Source organism: Gouania willdenowi, chromosome 7, assembly GCF_900634775.1.
Source record: "Gouania willdenowi chromosome 7, fGouWil2.1, whole genome shotgun sequence".
Classification (NCBI taxonomy): Eukaryota; Metazoa; Chordata; class Actinopteri; order Blenniiformes; family Gobiesocidae; genus Gouania; species Gouania willdenowi.
In genome coordinates, this window is record NC_041050.1 from 3,833,893 (window position 1) to 3,853,685 (window position 19,793).

At 35.1% G+C, this 19,793-nt stretch overlaps 1 protein-coding gene across 1 annotated transcript in view; it reads right to left on the reverse strand.

Moving 5' to 3' along the window:
* LOC114466662 (arf-GAP with coiled-coil, ANK repeat and PH domain-containing protein 3-like) overlaps positions 1–19,793 on the reverse strand; it is a 90,618-nt gene that overhangs the window by 19,232 nt on the left and 51,593 nt on the right. Inside the window, exons 5-11 of the mRNA XM_028452287.1 lie at positions 14,518–14,576; positions 14,165–14,348; positions 12,320–12,364; positions 12,079–12,174; positions 11,747–11,821; positions 8,398–8,409; positions 1,416–1,528 (exon numbers count right to left, since the gene is read on the reverse strand). Of these exons, the coding sequence (XP_028308088.1) occupies positions 1,416–1,528; positions 8,398–8,409; positions 11,747–11,821; positions 12,079–12,174; positions 12,320–12,364; positions 14,165–14,348; positions 14,518–14,576 (584 nt within the window). The remainder of the gene's footprint in view (positions 1–1,415; positions 1,529–8,397; positions 8,410–11,746; positions 11,822–12,078; positions 12,175–12,319; positions 12,365–14,164; positions 14,349–14,517; positions 14,577–19,793) is intronic.

A 19,793-nucleotide genomic window follows, 5' to 3' on the forward strand; every position in this document is an offset into this window, starting at 1 on the left:
CATCCAAATGAGCTAACTTTTTCCCAATAAATACCACTCATTTCACTTTTTCCATACATTTTGCCTCTATTTGATCCACATTTTTGCCCTTTTTCACTATTGTTTGCCACATATTGCCCTTTTAAGCTTCCCTTTGAAACTACATACCACCTGGTTCCTCTTTTGGCTCGTCTTAACTGCTTTTGACCCATTTTTAGCCCCTTTACACCTTTTTCTTGCCACGTTTTGGACCATTTTTCACCACCTGTTATCATGTCTGCCTCCACTCACTCGTCAAATAAAAAAAAAAAAACATAGGACTGGCCTGCTCAATGGCACACAAAAAATACACAAAAGTACAACAACAAAAAAATTTACAAAATGAAAACAAATTAGCAAAAATAACAGTAAAACACAAAATTGACTCATAACATACAATACATCAACATCATCATTACACAGAATGATGCAATAAATACCCAAAATGATTTATAACGCACAAAACAGCAAAAATAACACAGGAAAATGCAAAAGAATAAGAAAAATACACAGAATTCTTTGTTCTTTCCTGTATTAACGATCAGATTGGTCATTATTGTAAATACTGACATGAATGTTGATAATCACCATTTTGTGGCCCCCACTGTGATACAAGTTGTGAATCTCTGATTTCTTACAGTTTAGGTTGTAACCCAAGATTTTATTTCTAATATTACAATACTTTTATTACTTCACGTTCAATTTCTATATTTTGTCTTAAATCCTTTTTGTTTCATTAAATGAGTCATATTTACAACATTAATAGTTTTTTTTTTTTTAATCTTTAACAAACAAATATGTCCAAATTCATTAAAAACATTAAAAAGTACTTTTCGGATTTTTTTTTTTAATACAAATGAGGTCGAGCAGCCATTTTCAGTGGGATATAATTTCATTAGATTGCACTTTTTTGTTTATATTTTTGTTGGAGTCATGATTTTCTCCACATTTTCTTTATTTTGGTTGCTCTATAAAACCAGAAAAAGTTAAAGATGTCGATATAACCCTCTGTGACCGCAGGGGGGGCAACAGTTCCAACTCTGCGGTTTGGTAGTAGTCAATGAAGCAGAGAAGAAGAGCTCTCCTAAGGGACCTTTATCAAACTTATAAAAACAGTGCAGGATCCCTTTAAACACATAACAGCTGATCACAATGACCAAAAGTGTGAAATTGTTCTTAACGTTCCACTCTTTGTGGCCCCTGAACTCAGGAGTTTGTCACCAATGACGTTGTAAACTGAACTGCATAATACATGTTAGTTTTTTAAAGGATTCATCACATTTAAAAAAGCACTTTTCATTGAATTTCTATGTGTTTTATGGTTAGAATATTGCTTTTATATCAACAATCAGATATTAGGGTGAGTAAAAGGATCCTTATGTAATGAATTGTTTTACCTGTTCCACGTTTTGAAGGCGTTACTGGCCCTCTTGAACAAGTAGCCCTCCATCACGACGCCATTCGGTGCGTCCACGTTGAACTCCACCTTGGAGTCGTCACATGAAAAGTCCTGAAGGAGAGCAAACAGCAGCCAACGTTAGTCCCTGATTGGCCGAGTCGTCCTCGGTTGTGGTTCAGACAATAATGTGACGTCTGAAGGACATGAAGCAGAGCGTGGTCCTGGTATACCAGTGCACTGTGATGGCGCTCACAAACAGACCAAAGGGTTACGATTCATGCACTCATGTAGAAACGGTCACGTGGACGAACGCGTTTCCATTACAAGTTTTCCTGCGTGGCCCAATGGTGCATTTCATAACTCAACAGATGCGAGTGTGATGATGCAAATCATTACATAAATATATAGAGAGAGTGGACCACAGGGAAAAGGAGCAAAGAGACATTTTGATGCCACATTATGTATTACTATGAGAGAAAGATGTCAAACAATATCATCTTTAAAATAATGCAAGGAGGCACAAAGCACTGAGATATCAATGAGTGGAAATAAACTGTTAAAAGGAAAACTGAATATGAATCAGATAATGAACATCAATTTATTCATTTAAATTAACTCACTGATTTTAATCTGTTTACTGTACTAAGACCTTAAAGAAACAAGAAGGAATAACTGTGAATAATATTTATAAAAATGAAAAAAGAAAAATAATTATTTCAAAAACATTATTAAAAACACAAATCAATCTTTGATTTAAGTCTGACTCACAAATGGAAGGTCTGGGGTTCAAGTGTTTGAAATGTCACACTCCGTACTCTACACTACGAACTAAATGAGTATATACTGTCTACTACTGTATATACTATATGTATGAATAGGATGATGAGCGTTCCCACTGAAGTATATTTCCAAGTCCAAGATGCATTTGGAACCTACAATGTTAAAAACCTGAATCACACTGAGGATAAATATCTATGTTGATTCTCCAGCTTTACTTTGAAAGTTCTGAAAACAGTTGAAGTGAGAAAGTGACCAAGTAGAATATCAACATGTGCTCATTTGATCCATAAAACTCACGCACACACATTTCATTCCAATATTTCAGAGATTTTCAGAAACCCTCCATTGTGCTACTGACAAAAATTCCGGTTAACTTCAAAACAAGAGCCCTATTTACAAAAGTGTTAAAAAGAAACTAATGGAAGACATGAAGAGATGCTTTTATTTTGAAAAGGGGATATTTGATTTTTAGCTTGAAGCTATTTCCAGGACCATTTTACATTCTACTCGCAATGCATCATGGGACAGTTGAATATGACTAGTGTTTCCACCGTGTATACTTAAAATGTCCTCATATAGTTTATACATCCTGGCATTTTCTCACATACTCAGTCTTTTCATACTATCTCATTGTGAACGCACTACATACTAACTTTGACATAAACTCTAGTATGAGTAGTACGTTAATCAGAATCTTTATTTATCCCCGTGGGGTAATGAGAAGTAGCCAACATTTATGTGTTGGTCAAGTTCTTCTATAGAAGCACAAAGACACAGCGATCAGCAATGGATCATTAGGGCAGTGAGCAGAGGTGAAAGTAACTGATTACAAGTATTCACATTACTGTCATTGAGTAACTTTTATGGGTACTTGTAATTTTACTTGTACTTAAAGCTGATATCCGTAGTTTCTGAGAAATCTGTGTTTATGTACGATTCTTTTAAAATGCAAAAGAATGCCTGACTAGTCTTTTACTATGGTCTACTGCTGGTGGTCATTCATATACATTTATATATATAAGTTATAAGTCCTTCCTTCGTCCTATAGACCCCTATACACATGGAAAGCCAATAGGTTTCGACTTCCTGTAGCGGAGACTGTCAATCAAAGTGAATACGCGTGCGTAAACCGTGCACGGGAACAAGGCAGCGCGTCACAACAGCAAACAGGAGCGCTCTGAAACTATACCATAAAATAGAAACCATAGACTTCCTTGTTATGTTCTGCTATGTGCGTGCACAAAATTAGAGGCGTGGCTTCTGGTGGCGTGGCTTCTGGTAGATTGGCAGAAGCAGTGGGAAGAAGTGGAGTGGTTTAGGGCGGGACATCGAGATGTTTGCTTTTGAATTTTTTCTCTCTCTCTTTTCATCCTCCGCAAAATCGCTTTAAGTACGTCTTAAAAGAAGTAATTGGTTACATTTCTACACCCAACCATTAGGGAGTAAATTATTATTATTTTGTTTTAAATTGATCAACGGACATTGTCCAATCAAATGCATCACATCATAGCCGACCAATCAGATGCTGGTTATTTTTTCAGTTTTAGAGTTCATAGCTATACTTAGAGACTGAGAATTTATTTTATTTTGAATTGAATTCATTGGTGTTAATTTATTATCATTTTTTTAAATGTACATTTTGACAAACCTTTTATTTTATACAGATGCCTTTGTGGAAAATAAATTAAGTTCCAATTGTGTAAAATTTTATCTTTTCCTTTTGAAGTTCCTACATGAGATGTTTACTGTATGCAAGGGAACCGTGGCAACGATTTAATACCAAAAATAAACGTTTACTTTGAGTACTATTTAATTGAGCTGCTTTTTACTTGCACTTGTGTATTTTATGTATGACTTACTTGTACTTGAGTACAATTTAAATCAAGTACCAGTACTTCTACTTGAGTAAAATATATCAGTACTCTTTACACCTCTGGCAGTGAGTATAAAAACTCTGGACCAGAACAAAGAACAAAAACTTAGAGAAAAATCTATTAAAGATAAATATCTGATTAGAATAATGGATGTTATGACACTGACTACTCCAAAAATCTGCATTTAAAGTAAAGATTTCTAATAGAACGAGTGTAAATCCACCCACCAAGCTGTGGTCCCACCGGCACAAGATCTTCATCTTCAAACACTTGGTGCACCCCAGCAACATGGGAAATATTCACAGACTTGTATCCAGGGTCACATCTGCAGCTCTAACAATCCAAACACTGACTGTACAGTTACTGCTAGAGATTAGCATACAGCTGCACAAGTAACCACCACAGGGGGCTGTGGAGGAATGACGGACATCGCAACACTTTAACGATCTGACTGGTTTGACGCTCTGAGGAGCCCCTCCCCCACTGAGTCACTGGATCAGAGCCAGGCTCTCAGAGTGGAGGGGCCACACATGTATCAGCCAGGGTTTGGGGTCAATTACAAATTTCAGTTACAATTACGTTTTCAACTACCCGTGTTCAGTTACAGTTAAAATACAATTACAGTGAATCTAAATTGTTTTCTTATCCTCAGAAAGTGAATTACAATTATGTTCTCAATCACTAAAGTTAAATTACAATGAAAAAACTAAATAACCCAATAAAAGTTAACTTTACACTTGTGCTCATGATAACAGGTCCTAAATCAGCTGTAAAACACAATAAAAACAAACATCGATCATCTAATTTATTTCCTAACTATTGGTTACGTTAATTGGCTTCCTAATCAATGAAAATATGTTTGAATATTTTTGGTGACAGTATACTAGGGCTGCACAATTAAGAGAACACTGGATGCCTCTATACTGGCTAGCTATAGACCAATCAGAACCTTCCATTCATGGCCAAGATCATTGAGAAGGTGGTCTTCAACCAACTGAGTCAATTCTTAACATTCAACAAAATATTTGATAAATTTCAGTCAGGTTTTCGTTCTCATCACAGCACTGAAACTGCTCTGATCAAAGTGATCAATGACATAAGGTTGAACACTGATTCAGGAAAAGTATCTGTTCTCATTCTGTTGGATCTAAGTGCTGCATTTGACACTGTAGATCATACAATTTTGTTGCACAGATTGCAAACATGGGTTGGACTAAATGGAAAAGTAATGCAATGGTTTAAGTCATACTTGGAGGAACGAAGCTATTTTGTAAGCATTGGAAACTTTGAATCTGACAGATTACCAATGTCCTGTGGGGTTCCTCAGGGCTCTGTTCTTGGACCTCTTCTGTTTAGCCTTCATATGCTTCCTTTAGGACAAATTTTACAGAACTGTAAGGTTGATTATCAGAGCTACGCAGATGACACACAACTATATCTATCACTGAACCCAGATGACTATGGTCCCATTGAGTTGTTGTGTGACTGTTTAGAAAAAGTAAACTGCTGGATGAGTGAAAACTTCCTTCAACTAAACCATGAAAAGATGGAGGTGATTATCTTTGGTAACAAGGAAAAGAGGACTGCTGTCAGCAAGTATCTTGAGTCTCGATCTTTAAAAGCTAAAGACCAGGTCAAAAACCTTGGTGTTGTGATTGACTCAGATCTGATCAAATCTATCACAAAAACATCTTCCACCACCTAAAGAACATCTCCAGAGTGAAAGGTTTAATGACTCAGAAAGATCAGGAGAAACTGGTCCACGCTTTTATCTCCAGCAGACTGGACTATTGTAATGGTCTTCATCAAACATCTACAGCTGGTTCAGAACGCTGCAGCTCGGGTCTTAACCAGAACAAAGAGGTCAGAACACATTACTCCAGTTTTAAAGTCTTTACACTGGCTCCCAGTCAGCCTCAGAATAGACTGTAAAGTTCTGCTGCTGGTGTATAAATGTGTGAATGTGTTTGGTCCAGAATACATCAGTGAGATGTTAGTCAGGTATGAACCCAGCAGGTCTCTCAGATCAATGGACACAGGTCAGATAGTGGAGCCCAGAGCTCACAGTAAACATGGTGATGCTGTTTTTAGTTGTTATGCTGCAAAGAAGTGGAACAAACTTCAGCAGAGCTGAAGTCAGCATCACATGTGAACATTTTTAAATCAAAGTTAAAGACACTTTTTTTCTCTACTGCATATGATTGAGAGAGAGATTTTTGGTCATGTTGTTGATGTAATGTGTTTGTTGATGATTTTACTGATGATTTTAATTGATTTTACTGGTGATTTTAATTGATTGTAATTGATTTTACTGGTGATTTTAATTGTTCGTATTGATTTTAAACAATTGAATGTTTTATCATGTAAAGCACATTGAGTTGCCTTGTGTATGAAATGCGCTATACAAATAAATTTGCCTTGCCTTACCTTAATCGAATTTTAATCGTGATCACGAGAACATTATTTATATTTAATATACAGGCTTTGCACTCTGTAACAGTGTATTTATTTCGTTAGCCTTTGGTACATTTTACATAATTGGGTTAATTTTATATTGTATTTATTTATTTATTTATTATAATTCCATTTTAAAGATTACTTTTGCACTGTAAACCATACAGATATTGTTTTTTTAAAAGTAGTGCAATAAAACCAGATTTTTCTCTAATATGATAATAATTATGATTATAATCGTGATTACAATTTTGATCAAAATCATTGTGATTATCATTTTGGCCATAATCGTGCAGCCCTACAGTTATACCCCTCAATTTCATTATATATATATTTTATTTTTTTTTTATTTTTAAATGTGGGAAAGCTTAATATGAAAAATATTTTAAATATTCTTAACTACATATGTACATAGAAATGTAACATGGTTCCCCAGTTTTTGTGTTAAATCATAATTGACCATTTTTGCCATAATTATGTCAAACAAAGAGTTCGGTCTGTTTTTGTTGCCATTATGCATATTTTCCTGTCGTTTTTAAAATATTTTTTATGTTTCGTACATTCTTGGAGTCATTTTGTGTATTTTTGTGTGTTTTTGGAGTCATTTTGTTTGTTGTGTTTTTTATATTTTTGAGTGTTATTGTAGTCGCCTTGTGTATATTTTTGTTTTCATTTTTTGTGTTATTTTGAGTCATTTTCTGTATTTTTGTTGTTGTTTTGTGTAAATTTTCTGTTGTTTTTCTGTTACTTTGAATTACTTAGGTTACAGTTACTTTGTACGCAATAATAATAATAATAATAATAATACACAAATACACAATACTCAAAAACACACTAACCGACAACAAAAACAAACAAAACCTCTCCATAAAAAACACATACTGATAGCAAAAAAACAATGACACCATAAAACACTAAACGACTCCAAAAATCCACCAAAAAAAAGCTAAAAAAAAGATCAGATACAATCACATTTTTGTGGCTCCCGCTCTGACCTCCATAAACCGACATATAAATCAAGAGTTTAAAGGTAAAATATAAATATAGGCAACATAAATGTGAAGAACAACATTTTTCCAAATAAACCACAGTGCTCTGATTTGTTTTCCTGCTTGTTCTGAGATAAATGAGGCTCTTTTGTCTGCTCTAGGTTTACACAGAGGACAGGGAATAAAAAGCAACAGGAACTCATTTCCTGAAGAAAATCAGTGAAAAGCCTCTAAAGTAGAGAGTAAACCTGTGAAAAAGTATACATTCATTTCCTTTTTTTTTTTAATGTTTTAAGTGTGGATTAACTAAACCTGGAAGAAAAACATTTTCCTGACACTGCTGTATGATAAGCAAAATTAAAAAAAAAAAAAAAAAATAGATTTTTCTGAATATTTAAAACATTTTTTCCTGTTTTTTTTATTTATTTTTTTTTTGAGTAATTTTTTTCTGGTTTCCGTGCTAATTCTTTTCCTTGACTATTTTTTAGAGGACATTTGAAACAACAGATGCATTTATTTATTTATTGAAAGCAAACATGGCATTGAAGTTATTCTAAAGTGCTCGAATCTGGCCAAAAGTGGTATCAGCGGAAAAACCCTGAAATTGTGCGAAAAATATGAAAAAATTTGTCCGAAAAACAGGGGAAAAAAATGGGTCTGAAAAACATTACAAAATGAGTCTGAAAAACTTTTTAAAAAATGAATCTGAAAAAATGTAAAAAATGCCTGAAAAACTGAAAAAATAAATCTATAAATACATAAAATATTCAGAAAAATTTGATTTTTTTTCTTTTTCAAGTGAATGTAATATGCATGAATGCTTCCGTAGTATGAACCAAAAATGTGCTTTAAAGTGAAATTATATTATCAGAGCGAAACTCACCTGCATGAACGTCTGCGATGAGGAGACGTCATTGGAAGCCACATGGAAGAAAAAGAGAAAACAGAGCTTTAGAGTCTCAAATGTGGATAACTGGTGAATGTTTCTGGTCCAGTGCACTTCTTACTGGTTTTCCATCATTTTCCTGTAAAAGTCCTCCACATCCGCACCGTCACTAACTACCTGTTACTGAATCCAGCTCGTCACCTTGTTTTTTCCAGGAGTAATGGGTGCGTGTGAAGCTTAGCGTTGAACAGCTTTGGTTAAAACAAGAAATCGATAACCGGCTACTGACATGTGACCTCACCCACAGAGAGCGCCACACCCACTGCGTTTGACTGACAGATGGTAGTTGACCCTGAGGGACAGAGCCCCCACCCCGCCTCCCCAGACACGAGCGACTGATTTATGAAACCACAAATGTATAAGTCCTCAAAACAGTCACAAAAAAGGTCCAAGAGCCACACAAAGATGAAAACTATATCAAACAACCTCCAGTATCACAACCTTAATTAAATATCTGCAGAAAAGATAGAAAATAATCCACAGAAACACTCATAAAAAGGCATCAAATTAGCTTCAAAAAGCCAAGAAAACACAGTGAAAGAACTTAAAGATACAAAAGTGGAGTATTTTGGTTGATGCTAAATTGTTTTAGTGTATTAATTTGTATATGGAGGACGAGGAGTTCCACAATTAAATAAATAAATAAATACATCGTTGATTCATTTATTAAAAGTGTCAATAATAAACTAAATGTGTCAATATTTGCCTAAATCCATTGTACCTTTCATTTTTTTTCTGAAAAGTATGAAGTATAAATATTTCACTGTCTATTTATTTATTTCATAATCTGATGTTGCAACACTTCATGGATTTATTTTATCTGTCAAACTCACTCGTCACAGTCTGTGAGGGTGGTTTCTCAACACTTGATTGGTTACCTTCACATCAAGTCAAGCTTAATCGATCCCCAACAATGGATTGAGGCAGCACTAATAAACATAATGCTGATACTCTGGGTGGCGCTATACAATCTCTCTCACCAACTCCCTGGAAAGTTCATTCACATCCTCCATTGTCGTAGTCGCCATGATTGGAAAGAGTCAAGACCAAAGCAATAGATTTGGCTGGAACACCAGACCATGAAATAAATAAATAAATATTTCAATATTTACAGTATACTTCAAACTTTTCGGAATGAAAAAGAAATGTCAAATGTGTGTTGCAAATGTAACGTTTTATGTGACAAAATGACAATAAATAAATCTTTCTGATTTCTTATTCCCGCAAAGATGAAAAGCTCAACAAACAGTTCATGTAAATTTAGAAGAAGCACAAAAACTTAAACTGAGACATGGTGATTATTAACTCATAACTCATAATAGTAAAACAAAAACACCTACAAGATCAAACATAATGAAGCTTTTTGCTCTTTTACAGAATGTTTTATCTATCTGCAAAAAAAAACTGATTCCAACGTTAAACTTCAAGGGTGAGTTGTTTCACTAATCATCAATAAACCATCTCACTCACAGACAACTCGTTTTAAACCGCAACTAAACTTCTAAATCAGCACGATTTACAAGTTGCTGACACACAGCAGACCACGGTGGGATTATTACTTAATCCCACTTGATTTAAGGCCTTAATCAATGGCAGCACTTTGTTAGGGGGATTAATCAAACACGACCCAGCTGCTAACGGCTAATCCTGTCAGTAGTCAAAACAAGCACATGCTCCTCAGGTACAGTAAGCACGGCTAGGCTAGCATGCTAACTAACCCACATGCATCGCTAATGAGATTACTGTCCATTAATGGGTTAAATATTAATGATAATGATAATATAATGAAAACATCATTTCAGAGACCGAGCGTGTTTTTGGATGTATAACATACTGTATCACTTCTGTCACTTCCTGCTCGCTAACCTAGCTAACCCAAGTGAGAGCTGCTAACCTGTTTTTTTGGAACGTAAATCATTTCTGTAAGTATAAATATTTGTATCAATTGGTGTTTCACTGTTGTGTATTTCAATCATGCCATGCTAAACACTATGCTAACTAAAGGCTAAATCAATGCTAACAGCGACACTGCACTAAATGCATTAAATTGGTTTTTAAAAAATGAAGATTTATTGCAGTTTTAAACAAGAGGGAAAGATTTGAGTGGTAAAGAAGCTCCAGACCAGGGTTCCTCGTCTAATATTCGTCCCGTAGCTTGTACCGTACATAACTCACTGAATAGCTAAAGCCATGTTTCAGTAAGGCCAAGAAAAAGATTTAAATTACATTTTTCTAATAAAGACCCAGAGAATAGGCAAATTCTAATCTTATCCAGACTTATTTTGTTTGACTTCATTTATCCCTTTTTGTTGTACATCATCATCTTCTTGTTGTTGCTGTTGTTGTTGTTGAATACATTTTGCATATTTAATCATGGAAAGCACTTTTAATTGCCTTATAATAATTACTATTTTTTCCATATTTTACAGAATTTGTTTCTCAGACAACTTGCTTAATCAACCATTATTTTAAATTAATGCATTTAAATTCTTCCGTGCTTTGACTGGACTGTAAGTCCTCGTAATGGTTTGTTGTTATTTAATTTTTAAAGAGCAGAATTTCTTTATTTCTGTCAGCTGACAGGTCAATATTTGCACTTTTTTGGTAAGACGTCACAACTATCCATTTTTTGAATGCGTTTCATTCAAATAGTGTTTTTTTTTCATAATATGTAAATGAAGGTATGATGTCATTATTGAATTACATTTTTCACTGTATATTTTATTGTATATTTCCAGTAATTTGTATTCTGTCCAGATATTACAGATGAAAAATAGCCTCCTGGTTAAATCTGTTACATTTTCTGTATGGATATTAATGTACACTGTCACTGTTAAATAAACCAATGCAATAAATAAAAATAATACAGACATATAGCTTTTTAATGAGGCTCATCAATCAGCACCCCTCATTGGCCAGTTTAGGTCATGTGATAGGTGCACCACGTGACTTAAAGTTCCGTCAGTTGTATTTTAGCTCATATTTATTTTTAGCTACCCTGCTAACCCTTTTATTTTAGCCCTAACCCAGGAAACACCCTAAAATGTTTATTTTTGTTGGATATGTAATTTTAACGGTGGAATGTGCCTTGTTAAATATGTTAAAATGAAAATATATACAGTATATGTCAAAAGTGGGATTCGAACCCACAGTAGTGGAAGGAAGAATCCTTGAGTCAGGCGCTAAGGATCGTGCCCCTAGTCCTGGGGGCTATGGCAGTGTTTAACGTATCTCTCGACACTTTGGTCATTTAACCAATCCTTGATGATTTGTTTTGTTGACTCACCCTCTGCTGAATGGCTGCATGTTTATGCTCCATCTCCCTCTTCTCCATGGCCGAGTCGATCACCAGCTGATCCAGCTGCAAAATCAGTTGCTCCACGTCAAAAGTGCACAGAGTGTTCATGTTGGCAATGAAATGACACGAACGCTCACTGCAGTTTAATAAACACTGACAGACTGACGACTGTGGTGGTGGTCACATGCACAGATCCTCCAATCACAGGCTGGGTCAGAGGACATTGATTGAACTTCCAATCAACGCCAGTTAAAAGGCCGTTATGTAATCATTGAGGAGTTTTAGTGGGACATTATGGACAGAGAGGGACATTATCTCACCTCAGCAGCCAGTTTCTTCATGTACGGGTCAATCTCATCCAGCAGGTTGTAGCCCTGCTGGAACAGCGAGTACTGGGCGTGCATGAACGACAGCATCTGAATGGGAAACAATAAAAAATCATGAGAAATATCACATGATATGATTATAAAACACAAAGGCAAACTACAATGGCCTCAAGTAAAGGACTAATTCCAAACTTGTGCATCCACAGAGGGTTTAAATGTGTCTGCATCGACTTACAGAATCAAGGATCTCAAATTTCTTCTTCGCCTGAAGGACGTTGGTCTGAAAAAACAAACATGAGTGACATATTCATCAACATTCATGTCAGTATTTAAATTAATCTTCTATCTGAGCATTAATACAGGAAATAATAAATGTGTTTGTGTGGTCTTCTTCTTGTTTTGTGCGTTTTTGGAGTCCTTTTGTAATTAATTTTTCTCATTTTGAGATTTTGATGTGATTTTGTATATTTTCCTGTTGTTTTGTGTGCCTTTTGTTGTTATTTACCTGCAGAGTCATGTATTATTCTGTCATTTTGCAGCACTTTTAAAGTAATCTTTTGTGTTTTTCTTGTAATTTTACATTGTGAGTCTTTGATTAATGTGGTGTAATGTTCTGTTATTTGTGGGTTTTGTCTGCATTTGTGCTGTTTTGTGTATTTTCTATATTTTTCTATTATTTTCTAGTCATTTTTTTAATTATTCTTATCCTTTTGTGAGTTTCTGTAATGTTTGTCAATGTCATTTTATGTGTTGTCATGTAATTTTGCACATTTTTTGAGTACTTGGTTATCGATTTGTATATTATTCTGTTATTTTTGTGTATTTTAGTAGTAGTTTCACGTTTTTTAGGAGTAATTTTGTGTATTTTAGTCCTTTATAGGTGTTCCATGTCTGTCTGTAGACTAGTCAAACTGTTGGAGTGTCTCCATCTAGTGGACACCAGCATTCTCACACCACTAACAGCATCTTGATGGTTTTTTTTTTCCTTCATCCCTAACACATTTAAAGTGAATAACCTAAACTCTGTTTTCTGATACGGATGCCTATGAGGAAGACTGCAGTTCAGCTGACGAAACATGTCAGGAGATCAAAGTAAACTTCCTGGAAAAAAGTTGTCAAAAAGTTGATTAAATGAAACCATAACATAATAATATACAAAATCATAACCAAATATAAAAAAAACCAAATACAATTACATGAAAAATAGACAAAATATTTAAAATTACAAAGATACACAAAATAATATAAAAATATACAAAATGAATTCAAAAGTACACTGTCAGAACTAGAACTGTCAGGTTGGCCATGTCAGTAACAACATCAGCAGATGCCTCTGAGGAAGACTGCAGCTCAGCAGACGAAACATGTCAGGAGAGCAAAGTAAACTTGCTGAAAAAAAGTTGTCTGAATAAATAAAAACTTAAGGTACCAATAAAGTTTTGCTCAACCATCCTCAGGGAAGGCTGGTGACAGTCACAACCAAGCAATATAATAATCTCAAAATGGCGATAACGAATATAAATCTCAATATTTTTAAAGGAATCTTCCACTGTTTTTACAAATGTGGCCTAAAACCTTTGAAATGTCCTTATTAGAAAATCTATGCCAAAACTAGGACTACTTTACGCTGTGCGCCGCCATGTTGAAATTACATCATTGATGACGTAAATTGTACCTTTTAATCCATTGAGTTCTATAGCAGTGAAGCATTCAGGATCATTTAGCAACTCGTGCTGCTTTGGTTTGTCTCTAAAAATCAGTAAAACTTTGATGTAAAAAATTGATGTAAACAGCTGAACAATATGTGCTACTTTTGGCTTTTTCTCCTAAAAGGGACAGCACGTGTGAGTGAGTTCTCTAGTGTGGCTTGTTTAGTAGAAGGTCTGGGTTAAGACAAACTCAGTGATCTTACTGGGCTTTTAATGCTGTTCTGAGAATTAACAAAAGCAGTGACTCCTACAAAATAAAATATTACAATATATATCTCAGAATTATGGAAAAAAATGTAGACTGTTTGACTGTACTCTATGAATAATATTGAATACTGTGATGTAATTTGTACTGTGTATTTGTGGCTGACCTGCAGCACGTAGTCCAGAGCCAGATGTCTGAAGCACTTCCTGGTGATGCTGAGCGTGCAGGTAGCTTCCTCCACCTCGTGGGGTTTGTTTCTTTGAGCCTGGGCGTTCTTCACTTGTGCGATTTCCAGGTCCTCCCTCACTCGGTCAAAGTGCTTCTTTGTCTCCTTGAACTTACGAACATCTCTGACGACGACAAAGTCACATTCACCATCCTCCGGATGCACCAAGCTTAAATATTTAAACACACTAAAAAGCCTTTGGCACAAGTTGCTTTGCTTTTTGTTTTTTTAAGGCGTCGGCATTTGGCCCGTCTTCACCTGAGATACATCTTTAATGAGAGAACCGTACTCACTCTTTAACAAAGTTGTGCAACTGCTGCTTCACCGAGCGCTGGGCTTGATCAAAAAGGATCTGAAACAGACGAGAAGAAAACACGTCAACATATCGTTAATTCTGGGTTTGTAAAAAAATGCTTTTATTGTAGCTGTGTCAGAAAAGGAAATAACTAGTAAAGAACAATGTGTCTCCATAACGATAATAATAGCACTAAAAGGTGGACATAGACCAGTGGTTTTCAACCTTTTTTGGATCGTGACCCCATTTTAATATCACATATTTTTGGCGACCCCCAAAGATTTTTTTTTTTTTCTAGAATTTGTTTTCATTGTGAGTGGCTCAGATTTTTTATAATACTGTATTTTATCTCAATTAGATTTTTATTTCAGAATGTGAAAGTATAGAATAAAGTGGTTTGACATTGTTTTAATTTGAAAAATAATTGAATGAGAAGAATTTAATTAAAAAAATTATACATACTGTATATATACATATATTCACTGATCAATCAATAATCAATAATACATTTTGTGTTTCTTTGAGGTATTTTGTGTATTTTTGCTGTCAATTCATACATTCCACTGTTATTTTTGTGTATTTCTAGTCGTCTTGTGCAACTTTTGGTTAAATTTGTGTATTTCTGTTCACATTTTAGATATTTTTGTTATTTTTCTTGTCTTTTTGTGTTTTTCTCCTGAATTTTACATGTGTCTTTAAAACATTTTATGTATTTTTATTGTCAAGTCATACTTTACTCTGTAATTTTTGTGTATTTTTAGTCGTGCTGTGCAAGTTTTAGATTTCTTTGGTGCTATTTTTATGTAATTTTATATTTTTGTGTCATTTAGTTTATTTGTGTCTAAATTTCACTGTTTTATATTTTAGGGTGCGTTTTTTTATTAACTCATTTTGTCTGTTTACATTGGGGGCCATGTCTGAGCTGGAGGTGATAAAATGAGCAATATATACATCATATTGATAATCAGTAATTACAAGACATTTCAGGCTGGTTGAAAAAAAAAAAAAAAACTGCCATAGAACAAAGTATTTTGGCGGGAAATCCCAGTCAGCGTCGAGCCAACAGGAGGCGACAGAGATAATCTTTTGGACACATTATAACTATAACGCTGCTCATTAGTCTTTAATGAGTGTTTAGGTGAATGAACGAAGCTCATTATGATCCATCAGCGCTGCTCCAACGCCACAACAGTACGGCGGCGTTTCACATGGAGCAGCGTCTGAGCACATGGTCTGACATCCTGCTGCTGCTGCCTGGGCTGGAAATAGGTCAGTGTGGCAGAAAGGGAGGGAGATGGGGTGGGGGTGGGGGGGGGGGGTGCATGGAAGGAGGAGGATTTTGGTAGAGTGTGACTCTCAAAGGTTCAAATCCTGCATCAGTTTTTGCTCTAAAGCAGTGGTTCCCAACCTTTTCAGCTCACCACCCCTCAAAATAAAGGTTCCAGAGACCAGGGACCCACATTGTAGCTGAAGGTGGTTGAACACAGACATGAACATTGAAGAAGAGTCATGTGGAGACAGGACCATCTATAAGGGGGAATATATGGGCTCAAATTGTTCAGAAAATATTTTATGGTACAATTTTTACATTTATTTTCCATGTTTTTTGGAGTCATTTTGTGTATTTAAGGAGTTGTTTTGTATATTTTCTATTATGTTTATATTTTGTTGTATGTTTTTGTTATCCTCGTGTCAGTTTATGTAATTTTTTAATGTTTTTTTTTGCAATTTTGTTTATTTTTGGAGTAATGTTTGTGTGTATTTTTTGTTTTGTGTGTTTTGGGAGTAATTATATGTATGTCAGGCTGTGAATTTAGAATTTTAGGCATTTTAATTGAGAAATTACAGGCAGTGACAATGAGAAACACGCCTCTAAATCCACGATAAGGGGTAAAGATTGTAATGAGCAACTAACGGAATTAAAACAGCACTGAAAACTGTAATTTCACCAACTTTAAAAGGGTGAACTCATAAAGAGGTCAGTTTTATTGTATTCCGCCACTTCTAAAAGTGTTTGTTTTGATGACAGGTCAAAGCTACATTTTATTGCTCTATAACCTCAGTGAATCCAACACTGAAGTTGGCGCTTTGCTGTAAAGCCGTTAAAGAACCCAAAGAAAACGTGAAAGTGACAAAAGGCCGTCCCATCACATCTTAAAGTGACTCCTGAAAGTGAAGCCAGTGCTGTGGCCTCCTGTGCCTGATTAGCAGAGGCTCTTTCAGGCAGGACGGAGGCCCCACGTCCACTGGAGGTCATTGAAGAAGTGAAACGTTGGTGAGAAGCAGGAGGGCTGCTGGGAGACTTCCTGTTCACTGGTGGGATCGGTGCAGCTCTGAAGCATTCCTGAGCTGCTTTGTGGCAAGTTGATTTTTTAGTTTTTACAGGACCAAGATGCCACGGGCTCCTTTTAAACCAGGGGTGTTAAAATCATCTTAGTTCAAGGGATTGAAGTGGGCCGGACCAGAAAAAAACATGTTTTTGTGGAGGGTTCCCAGTTTGCGCTTTCAAATCTGTGTACTGTTCGTTCTTTTTTAATTCCATTTCAAAACTAAATCAAAATAACAAACTGTGATTATTTGGTTTTTCTAGTTCAAAACCAAAACAGATACAACAGAAATACGAAAAAACAGATAAGCAGCATTTTCTGTTTTAAAATTAAATCTTGTTCTGTTTGTGAGATATTTAGAGATTTATGGGTAAATTAGAGCGAGACCTTAATAACGTTACATTCTGTCGGAGCGAACAGGACCAGAACTGAAGTCTGCTGCACCGGGTTTCCCTTCCCAGGTCTCCACACACACACAATAGGACTTTTTAGGATTTATTCCATCAGTTTTCTGCTCCGGTTTTCATTCAGTCTGTGGATGTTTTAGCTCTTAACAAGCTGCTCACGGTTTAAGTTTTGGAGTGTTACGATCCAAATAATATCCAAATTAACTGGTGACTGACTATCAACTGTGAGGAACAATAGATGTTACAACTTTGACACTTTCGCAAAAACAAATACACAGCTTTTCTGAGGGCAGTAAAAACATTTATTTTGCACGATATAATACCGCTAGCCACTAACAGCTGCAGTCAACACGCACAGAAGTTAATAACAAGAAATGAGGAGCACCAGTAGGTTCATTACACCACCTCTGGTTCTTTAATCACATATCATATGCATGTTTTTCATAACTTCTATTTTTTTTCATGTATTAAAAACGTTTTAATTAACCAGTTCAGCAGTAATAGGACTTATTTGTTGCTCCTTTTTGTCAGGAAGTAAAAGTCTGCCCCCGTCTATGGGTCCACTCTGTGTGGTGTGCTTAAAACATGAAGCTTTCGTAATATTTTTCCTTAAATATCTAAATATCACTCAAACAGAACAAGATTAAAAAAAAAAAATGAAAAATGCTGCTTGTCTGGTTTTTGCTTTTTCTGAATTTCTGCTTTGGTTTTAAGTCCGAAAAACAAACACTGTTTATTTGTTATTTCACCAGTTCAATGATTATTCCACAAGGAATATGTAAGTCACTTACAATATCCTGAATGTTAAGCAATCAGTCAACAATTGCCAAAATTTAGTGAAATAATTTGCGTGGTTTTAGAAAAAAGTTGACGTTCAATATTATTGCAAATATATGCATTTTGGTGGAGTTTTTCTTATTGGGAATGTGGAGGGAGTGAGATATCTAAACCTTCATGTTAATTTACAAAGTGTCATGTTTTTGTTGTAATTTTTACAACAAAACCCTCCTGAGGACCTGACTAGATGCTCTGACGGGCTGAATTTGGATTGTGGTACCTGATGTTGGAGCATGACGACATAGCATTGGCTGACAGGTCAACATTTAAAGTTGGCTAAAGCAAAGATAGCACATCTGGAGCTAAACATCTGTCGGGCAAGGTTTGCTTGTAGTGGAAGTCATGCTTCATGTTAGAAACGGACCACACACGCCTGACATGGACTCCGTGAGAAAAGGTCTAAAACTCCAACAATCTGTGGTGTGAAGGTGCTGAAGCTGCAATAAGACACTGATTACCAATGCTATTGTTTTATAATTTACACTGTAAACTATTCTATTAACACTGGCACACATTCTGGACATTATAGATCAGACATGGGCAATTTCCATCACTGCAAGGGCCACAAAAATGTGACTGTAACAAATCTACGTGGTACTTTATCAGCAGTTAGAATAATAAGCAATTATTACAAAAAAGAACAAAGGGTTTGTCTGTTTTTGTTGTTTTGTGTGATTTTAAGAATTATTTTATGTGTATTTTTGTTGTTTTGTGTGTATTTTCGTTGTTTTGTGTGATTTTAGAGTCGTTTTGTGTATTTGTGTTGGTATTTTGTATGTCTGGAATCATCTTGTGTATTTTTCTGTCATTTGGAGTGTTTTTGTTGTTGTTTTGTGTGTTTTTAGCATCATTTTGTGTATTTTCATTGTTGTTTTGTGTGATTTTAAGAATCATTTTGTGCATTTTTGTTGCTTTTATGTGATTTAAGAGTCATTTTGTATGTTTTTGTTGTTGTTTTGTGTGTTGTTGGGATCATCGTCAGCATCAAGTTGTTTTTGTGTATTTTTGTTGTCAGAAAAAATTGTCTGAAATCGTTTTTGAGTATCTTTCTGTCATTTAGTGTTTTTGTTGTCATTTCACATGTTTTTGCAGTCTTGAGTATTTATGATGTTGTTTTGCATGTTTTTTTGTAATTATTTTATATAAATGAGTTATTTAGCGTATTTTCGTTGTCATTTTTGCATGTTTTTGGTTTTATTGTTGTTTTTTGTATTTTTGTTATCATTTGATACGTATGGAGTTATTCAGTGTATTTTTGTGAGAATTATTGCATGTTTCTGGAGTCACAATCAAGGCCCTCTTATTAGTTCAACATTTCCACTTCGTAGGTGCCACAGGAAATGTATCCCATTATTCCCAAAACATCCTCAGAACTCAATAACATACAGCACAATCCCTTCTTCAGTATTCACTAACCAAATATACAAGTAAACATTTGATATACTCAATAGTCTCAACTGGTCAAAAATAAATTAATACTTAATTTCTCTCGTGTTGGACTTGTCTTTTATTTTGAAAGAAACTTTTCTTTTAACAGGCATGCTGTAAAATGCATGTTGTACAGGAAAATCTATGAATTTATGTTTAAAAAATATTTTATGTGTGTACAAAAGCTATTTTTCAAAAACTACCTTTGGTTGGTTGAATTCTATAAAAATTTAATGACCGCAAAATGTGGGTCCCACGGTGAGACCAGTTGAGAA